General features: G+C 47.5%; 1 protein-coding gene across 1 annotated transcript; it reads left to right on the top strand.

Moving 5' to 3' along the window:
• Positions 1–132: 132 nt before the first annotated feature.
• Positions 133–8,966, top strand: slain2 (SLAIN motif family, member 2). The gene is made up of 4 exons (XM_084472567.1): positions 133–797; positions 3,811–3,953; positions 7,840–8,010; positions 8,700–8,966. Exons 1-4 carry the CDS (start codon positions 331–333, stop codon positions 8,936–8,938), a joined length of 1,020 nt encoding a protein of 339 aa, XP_084328693.1. The 5' UTR covers positions 133–330; the 3' UTR covers positions 8,939–8,966.
• Positions 8,967–9,281: the final 315 nt, after the last annotated feature.

The following is a 9,281-nucleotide window of genomic DNA, read 5'->3' on the forward strand; positions in this document are numbered from 1 at the left end:
AAACTACAAGCGCAGAATGTGAACACGTATGTGGCGGCAACGTGCTCGCCCCCGAGACACCGGGCTACGTCATGACGTCTGTTTTCCGCCGCCTGTTGGTCTTTCACAGTTGGTAACAGGATTGACGAAAATGGCCCCGACCCTGCCCGTATATCAGAGTGAACGGGGGAGATGACGGTGTGTAGCCTGTTCAGTACGCGGATCGCCCGAGTGAAACGTAGATAAAAACCCCGAGTAGAGAATAAACAAGGAGTCTCGTCGGCCAGGAACGGACTAAAACGGGGCAGAAGACTACCGCCGGGTTTCGTAGGTGTCCCCCCACCGGCCGCTATGGAGGATATCAACTCCAACATCAACGCGGACCTGGAGGTGCGGAAGCTCCAGGACTTGGTGAAGAAACTCGAGCAGCAAAACGAGCAGCTTCGGAGCCGGTCCACGCTGTTCTCCTCGTCCGGCGGGGTGTCGGGGGGCCACCGGCCGCACAGCGCCGGATACGACTCCATGTCAGCGGGGCTGGCCGGGTTCCCTGGGGTGGGGTTCGGCGGAACGGGCGGCTACGGAGGGCTCCTGGAGAACTCCCGCTGCCTGAGCCCCAGGCTCTCTTACGACGGCATCAGCTTCAGGAGGTCTTACGCCGGGGAGGGGGCGACGGCGGCCGGCTCCATCTCGAGCATGAACTCGTTTTACGCCGACACCGCCGGCAGCTTTAAGGATGAATCGGACGACTCGATTCTAGACGAAGTGGAAATACTAGATCTCGAGGATATGGACTGTTTGAACGAGGAGGAAGACAGCTGGTGAGTGCTTTCTGGGGGGGGGGGGGGGGGGGGGGGGTAGTGGTGTTTAACAGCGGGGACGTGTGTGTGTGTGTGTGTGTGTGTGTGTGGTGCTTAGCGGCTGCTGTCAGAGTTAACCGCCGCACACAGCTGCTGCTATTGGGGTTGGGGGGGGGGGGTGGGGGGGGTCATCGACCACCAGGTTCTGCATAGGAGCCGTCTTCGATGGCTTGCGTAAGTAAGTGCGGAGTCATCGATACAGAATACGGTACTTGTTGTTGTGGACCCGGGCGGGCTGGTGGTTATCACCCTTGGCTATGATATCCCTACACTGTTGGGGCGCTGCCACTCCGCTGACGTAGGCTGGGGTCTAGACGCGCATTGTCATGCGATCACCTGCAACTGACAGTGCTGTGTTTGGCACCGTAACTCATCGGTACGTCTGAGCCGTGACCCTTTGCAGCCTAGGCCTATTGCAGGACGTAGCCGCTACCCCATGTTTACTGTATTTATTTAGCAGACACGGGCCCCAGTGCCGCAAGATCACAGTCCCCGCAGGCCGGTGAAACGTTGTAATGCCGTGATGGGGCAAATCGCTTGGCTCGCCATGGCACCGGTGACTGGGGACCGAGTTGTTGTGGTGTTGCCTGACGCCCGCTGGGAGAAACTCGGCCGTGGTTACCATTCCTGTTTGTGATCTCTGGGTTTCCGTTGGTACGGACAACTGTCCCGACACATAAACTGGTATAACCTTTAGATAGCACTATTCACAAAATGATTATAAAGTCGCCAGTTAAGCTCCCCGATAGAAACTCATTCTTGCTTCTACTTTGTTATTTATTGTATAGAAATGCGTGTCCATCGGAGCGCAAAACGTTAGGGTTAATGTTAGTTGAAATTAGTTCAATAGAGATGAAGGGCAAGGCAGATATGCTGGATGAGGTCAAAGGTCAGTTAATGAGGCCTCCTGAAATACTCGTGTGTAGTAACCACGCTTCCTCAGAGATGGCCCTTGGTCTCTCTCTGAGGGCCTTTGCATTCTCCTCTACTGCATGCAAACCCTGACCTCCTTTTAAGGTGCTGTAATATGCAGAGAGCGGCAGAGAGAGTCCTAGCCTGGCAACATCATCTTGTAGGTCAAGTACTCAGAAAGCATTTGGCATGATGTTTGTAAAAATACTTTCTCTTCAGTACACGCACCAGATAACCAGGAATCACTAGGATCCCTACAGTCATCAGAGACAATAGTCTGACAACCTCAGCAGCCCTTTTAAATAAAGTTAATCAAGTTGTGGTCTGTTTTGTGTGTAAACTGAATGCACAAGCCAGTTACCAATCCAGATGAACAGACTTTGTATCCCAGCACACATCCAGGTCTACCTATCAATTGGCTGCCATGAACACATTGTCCTGGTAATCCCTGCTCCTGTCTGCCCGCCCCCTGGATGAGATCACTATCAGGGATTATCTGGTAGCACCTAACCTCTGCCAACTCTGTCACACACACCCGTAATCGCCAAATTAGCATTGAGCTGGATTACAGCACTGCCTGCTCATTCAGGGGATGCGGGATGTATTCCACACACTACTACATGGTACATACGACATGGTACTTGCTGCATTGTACATAAACTACATGATCCATACTACACAAAATGATGCAGTACGGTACTCCCACCATGGTACCATATGGTGGTACTTAGCTCATATTATTACTTCTGACAAATGGTACATAATACATGATGCATTGCACACTGCATGACGCATACGATATAGTAAATACAAACATAGTAGATATATTATTAATTCTGACAAACGGCATGTAAAAAGTGCTTTGTATCTGTTGGTTTATTGAATAAAATAGCCAAGAAAGTATTGGATGGATGGATAGATTATAATTTGTGCGCAGGCTCGCTATGACCAAAATACTCATTATTTTGTTCCTGACTGTGCCCGATGCCCATAACAGGCTATTATTTAGCTTATGATTGGATCCAGTTCTGGAGACTGTGGTTCCTTGGTTATCCTAGTATTTAGTTCTGAAGATAAACAATTGTCTGCTCTTTATTACCTTGTCATGTGTTGTACATGACTGTGAATGTAGTTTAACTTGATCCGTGTGCATGGGCCTGTATCTGCATGTTAGAGTAGTATTACCTCCAGTCATAAGGACCTTCACCTGGAACTGCGGCTGACTCAGGCCTTTTCCTGGCAGAAGCATTCCTCTTCTTCTCTCTGCCCCGTCTTATCCTCTCTTCTCTTTTCCTCTCTCACATCCCCTGCTTTCTGTTCTGCTCTCTTGGCATCTCTTTCCTTTTCCTTCAGATATAATAAATAAAAACAGTGAGGGTTGTGTTAACTTGTGGATCAATCTGAAAGCGTTCCACACATTGACAGCTAAATTGTTCAGTCCTTGATCGCTGTCTTTACTTACATGCCTTTTATGAATTAGTGAGTATTTGACTATCAAAGCACTTTTTCTTCTTCCAAAGACGGAAAGAAGTGCTTCGAGAGATAATAGTTGAACTGTTTTCATTCTTCGTGGTATGGGCCCACTGAAAGCAGAACTTCTGTGAATATACCATCTCAGCAGAATAGGTTTAAATAACTTCAGTAGTCAATTATTATTTAGTTACTCTTATAAATTAAGTTATAATAAAAGTACAGTTCCACTACAACACTGTGCTTTAAAACTGGTATATTCCAAATTAGGCCTACACAATCAGGTCTCAATTAAAACACACCATTATCTTATTAATACTACCCTGTCCTCCTGCATTAACGTCATACAGAGTGGGTTTCTAAAACCCCACATTCTAGTGGTCAACCATGGAGTTATTCACCACACAATGCAAGACTGCTGAGCTGCAAAAATAGTTAAGGCATATTGTCGAGTACAAATGAAAAAAACAAGTTAATAACACTGTTATTTGTGGGGCTTTTTTTTGTGTGTGTGTGTGTGTGTGTGATGTGAACAGTGTATGCCCGTATCTAATTGCGTGGTTGTGGTTGTTCTTTTCGTTATGCCCTCCAGGCTGTACGAGGCGAAGCTGAACAGCCCGCTGCAGAAGGCCCTGAGCCCCATGGTGTGGTGTCGCCAAGCCTTGGACCACCCCAGCCCCGACATGGAGTCCGCCAAACGCTCCCTCATACACAGACTGGAGCTCACCATGTCAGGTAGCTACGCCTGGATCTCCTTTTACCCATACTGTATATAGGTAGCCTGTATCTCCTTTTACCCATACTGTATATAGGTAGCCTGTATCTCCTTTTACCCATACTGTATATAGGTAGCCTGTATCTCCTTTTACCCATACATATACTGTATATAGGCAGCTACGCCTGTATCTCCTTTCACACATACATATATAGGTACCTACGCCTCCATCTTCTTCACTCCTCCACCCACACCTAGACAGGTAACTCAGCTTCCTGCCATGTGTCCTCCATCGACACAGGTAACCACGTCTTCCCCACCATACCTTCACAGATTACCACATCCACACACTTACACAGGTAAACACATCTCCACCCTCACCTGGTCTCGTCCCCCCCATGTCCTCTCCACCTAGCTACATACAATAACAACATAATTATATTTTAATTATGTGTCTGAGCACATCTCACTTTGAGCCGAAACCAATAGGATTAAAAAGTGCATGACATTTCCCTCTTATAATCTTCAGCTAATTAAATTATAAATGAATACATCCATAATCCTGGACGTGGTTGTTATTAAATCCAACAGCTTGTCTAGTAAGAACATAATAGGCTCTGTAACTCACAAACAGCATACTATTACTATACATACTATTCGCCAAAATACAATCAATACAAAACGTGTGTGTGTGTGTGTATGTGTTTGTGGTAAGCATGTCGTACAAACCGCTTGTGTGTGTATGGGAGTGTGTTCGTGTGTGTGTGTGTGTGTGTGTTCGCGCACACCGGTTTCCTTTGTTGGTTGGCAGGTTGGGCAGCAATCCGTCAGTGGGATCAATATGGGTGTTGTCTTAATAGTTCGTCTTGAGGACATTGGAGCAAATTCAAGTGTACGGTTTATCTCAAGTGCAGATGTTCGGTTGCTTTTTCACTGCACCTTGTCACACCAATGTGGGTTCTGTGGAAACAAACAACAGTCTGATTGATTGTAAGAATTAATTCTGCTGCACCAGACACCAAGTCTGGAGCCCCAGTCGGGTGATGAACAAAGATGAACATTGACCACACAATAAGGTCTAACATACCTTGAAACCGTGTCTACCTATCCCTGAACCCCGTCCTTCATCCATGGTCTCCTGGCCACCCGCAGTGTCCCCTGTCCCCGGGCCTGTCCCTCTTATTGGGGCACACATAAGCACACCCTTATAATTGTCCCAGAATAGTCAGCCAGGCTCAACAGCCCCCTGATCCCCCCGCCACACACCAGAGGTCAGTTCCATTTTTACACATGTGAGACCATGTGCTCATTAATCACGTGACCGCTCATTCTGAGAAGAAGAGTCGTGGTGATGTTTGCCCCTTTCTCCGAATAGCACCTGGGCAGGAGACATTCAGTCTGGTGAGCGGAGACCGAGCCAGAACTGGTGTTGTCGAGTTGAGCGTCTTCGTGAGAGGGGTAGCCTGGTGATGATAGCGATTATGTCAACGCTCTCATTGTTGTGTTGTCATGCCTAGATACTGTCTGGAATTGTGGATATTAATGCTATAAGCGTTGCCTTGGTATTCAAAGTTCTTCACCACAGTGAAGTCAACCAGTTATCTGACTGGACTATTAGATTAGACTATTAGGAATTTAGGAGGCTGATTAGTCTAACAGCGATACAAGTGTTTGCTTTACCTGCTTGGTCAACACATCAGCAATGACTGATACCGATAACTGATAACTTTCAGCTCCTCAAGGCCGATACCGATAACCGGTTTTCATTCACACTTGACTTGCCCGATGTGCGGACATCGGTGTCGCTCAGACATCAGTAGAATCAAACAAGGCAATGAACAATAGACCGCTCTAAGGTGGAGAAGGATTCACGCTTAAAAGGATTAAAGCCTTCACCATGTTAGTATAATAGGTTGAAAGCACTGTGCTAGTCAGATTGATTTAGTGAACAATGGCGGTTAGATGAGATCATCACTGATGTCATTCCTGATGTGGATATGACCCTTGGATAAGTGGCTCTGCTCCCTCCACCCTTACGGGCTCGATCCGCAAAAAGGGTTGCATGAAATAAAAGGGACGGTTGAAAGCACAAAGGTTTTAGACTGAGTAGTTTAGTTGTTCGTCCCTGAAGCGCGTTGCACTCTCTCCACCTTTGGTCAGGGGGAAGGAAAACAGTCAGCTGCATGTAGACAGGAGACACTAGCCTCACATACAGACCATGTTCCTGTGTGTTTAGAGAACACGTGTGAGAGAGTCCTCTCCCAGACCACACCCTCAGCTCTCCCACTCTCTCCCCCTCTGGGGATAATACCGTTGCCATGGAGCAAGTGTGAGTTTGTATTGGTTGAGGAATGTCCCAAGGAACTGGCCTCATCTTGTGGAAAGCTAAACTGTCTATTTTAGTGTCATGGCTACCAATACAATGGCAAGGAAAGAGGATGCAGTTGGTCAAATGTGCAGAGACTTTGGCCTTTGGACCTGCTGTACCATGTCAACAGATTTATTGTTATGAAGTGCGGCCCTGGTGACTCAAATCTCACCTTTGTTTACCCAGGGTAGGCCCATTGCGCATCGAAGGCTCGGACTACAGCCAACGATCAACATAGGCTAAGTTCCCTCACATCCCAAGTACCCTAGACCCTAACCCCAGACATGTTTTTCCCATGTGGCTCAGGATGGATTACCCTGCTCAGCAGATGCAAGTCGCTGAGTTAGCTTGAGCTGTCCTGGGAGGGAATGCACAGAGAAAGTAGAAATCTGGTTCAAACAAGGACAACATGAACAACAGTTAGTCTGTATGGACAGTTTGCCTGCATGGACAGTTACCCTGCATGGTTGATTAAGCTGCAATAGCCTCTGTAGCCTACGTAGCCCGTATCGACAGTTAGCCTCCATAGGCAGTTAGCTGCCCTGGATAGTGAGCTAGCGGCTATTATCCTACATGATGTGATGTTGTAGACATTCCTTAGCAGCAGGAACCTAAAGACAGGATGATGTTGTGTTAAATAATGGAGGAGAGAGAGAGAGAGAGAGAGAGAGAGAGAGAGAGAGAGAGAGAGAGAGAGAGAGAGAGAGAGAGAGAGAGAGAGAGAGAGAGAGAGAGAGAGAGAGAGAGAGAGAGAGAGAGAGAGAGAGAGAGAGAGAGAGAGAGAGAGAGAGAGAGAGAGAGAGAGAGAGAGAGAGAAAAAATGACCTAGACTCCACCCAGGAGAGAGTGTGAGTTACTGGCGCTTGTGCTCAGTAAAATAAAGGGTGTTTAGCAGTGTAACGACATCCTGCAGCAGGCTGTGGTGTCATTGTTCAGAGACTGTTCTTATGGCGGAGCCCCGGCCGCTGTGTAGTCGGACCCAATAGAGCGCTCAGTGGGACTCTTTGACCGTGGCTCTGACCATCCGGGGCTGCAGTCGCATAGTGAGAGACATTGTGCCGCTGTGGTCAGCAGTGTGTAGAGTTAAATGGTGTGCATTGTTGAGTGTGTTACGCAGCTAATAATGAAGGGTGTCTTCATACCGCCTCCGCCAGCCATGTAGACGATTGACTAGAAGGCCTGTGTGTGTATCTTCCGGCACACAGCATGGTGTAAAAAACATAGCTCATGGTAGAAACGGCTCAGAGTGGTTCACAGTGACATTTCAATCCTCATGTGTTTATTTATAAGACCCAATGGACCAATGAAGCGCTCACTTCAAACAAAAAATGATTAACTCATTTTCATCTTGCCGGTAACAGGATAGTTGTCCCTAATGAGAACAATTACTCCCTTCATGACAACACAAACGAAAACAGCTGGAATGTGTTGTGGAGATGTCATAAAAAAAAAAACGGTTCAGAGCCGCCGGTTCAGCGAGCACCCCAGTTACCTTCAGTCACTGAAAGGCTGTTTGTTTGTTCGTCGTCTGGTTCCAGGCCACAAGAGCCGGGGTCTGTACGGCGGGCCCTACACCCAGCAGATGTGCTACGGCAGCCCGTACAGCACCAACGCGGCCAACAGCGCCTGCAGCAGCGCCTTCAACTCCCCGTCCTCCACGCCCTGCAGGGTGCCCATCGTCCGGCAGCAGCTGATGCCTGGAAACACAGGTCAGCGGGGGTCATGGGGTCATAGGGTCACGGGGTCATGGGTTCATAGGGTCACGGGCGCTGCTACAGCTGTAGGTCATGTGATCTTGTTAGTGATACAGCTGTAGGTCATGTGATCTAGTTAGTGTTACAGCTGTAGGTCATCTGACGTACTTGTGTGTGTATATATAGCGCTCAGAGAAACTCGGATCGACATAAGAGAGTTGTAATGATGATCTAGGCCTGGGCGATATTGGCTGAAAGACATTGCGATATAACCTGATCACGTTGATCGATATCGATAACTATTGATGATTCTAATGACCTAAAAACACTAGGAATTACCATGCTGGATTTAAACACTTCTGTTTAACTCTTAATACGACCTTCCACTGTTCTTCATTGATAAATACTCCAATGTCGATACAACAATGAAAAACACTCAAGTATTGTAGATAAGTATGGAACCGTGTTTGTGTAACAAACCCAGCTGCTAGATTCAGGGGTCCAGTCTCTTATCAATATATATATATTGAACATGTCTGATATTGATATTGATCAAAAGTCTATCACGACACGATAATTTATTGTTTCATTGCCCAGGCCTATGATGATCAATAAAAAGCTAACATAAAAATAAAAAAGGCAAACCATTATTTCCATGTCGTTGCATATTGCGCTCATTTGTTTGGGTGGCGTTTGGGACTCAGTTTACCAGCGCAACGCCGCAGCGGAGCGGAACCCGCCGGCGGTGAGCCCCCAGTCGTCGGTGGACAGCGAGCTCAGCACCTCGGAGATGGACGAGGACTCGGTGGGCTCCTCCACCACCTACAAGCTCAACGACGTCATCGACGTCCAGATCATGGCCCGCATGCAGGAGGAGAGTACGTACACAAGCCGCGACCGCCGCCGACACCGCACACGCTACGATAGAAGCCTCCAGAAGTAGCCTCCCTTATGAGCCGAGCCAAGTGGCCTCTCGTGGATATATACTACTATATATAGTAGTATATATCCATGGGCACTACCCTCACACCCTGGTGGAGGTCAAACAGGACTTTATTAAACTGTGTGTGTGAATGTATATTATGGTGTGTGTGTTAGTTAATCTTCATCACTGTGTGTGTGTGTGTGTGTGTGTGTGTGTGTGTGTGTGTGTGTGTGTGTGTGTGTGTGTGTGTGTGTGTGTGTGTGTGTGTGTGTGTGTGTGTGTGTGTGTGTGTGTGTGTGTGTGTGAATGTATATTATGGTGTGTGTGTTAGTTAATATATATATAATATTCTGTGTGTGTG

The sequence above is a fragment of the Micromesistius poutassou genome, assembly GCF_964030765.1.
Source record: "Micromesistius poutassou genome assembly, chromosome: 9".
Lineage (NCBI taxonomy): Eukaryota > Metazoa > Chordata > Actinopteri > Gadiformes > Gadidae > Micromesistius > Micromesistius poutassou.

Bases quoted from the DNA above. Each gene is read 5' to 3' on its own strand.
- slain2 (XM_084472567.1), top strand. From the start codon at position 331: ATGGAGGATATCAACTCCAACATCAACGCGGACCTGGAGGTGCGGAAG. The intron at 798-3,810 runs GTGAGTGCTTTC...TATGCCCTCCAG, and splicing joins AACGAGGAGGAAGACAGCTG to GCTGTACGAGGCGAAGCTGA. The intron at 8,011-8,699 runs GTCAGCGGGGGT...TTTGGGACTCAG, and splicing joins GCTGATGCCTGGAAACACAG to TTTACCAGCGCAACGCCGCA.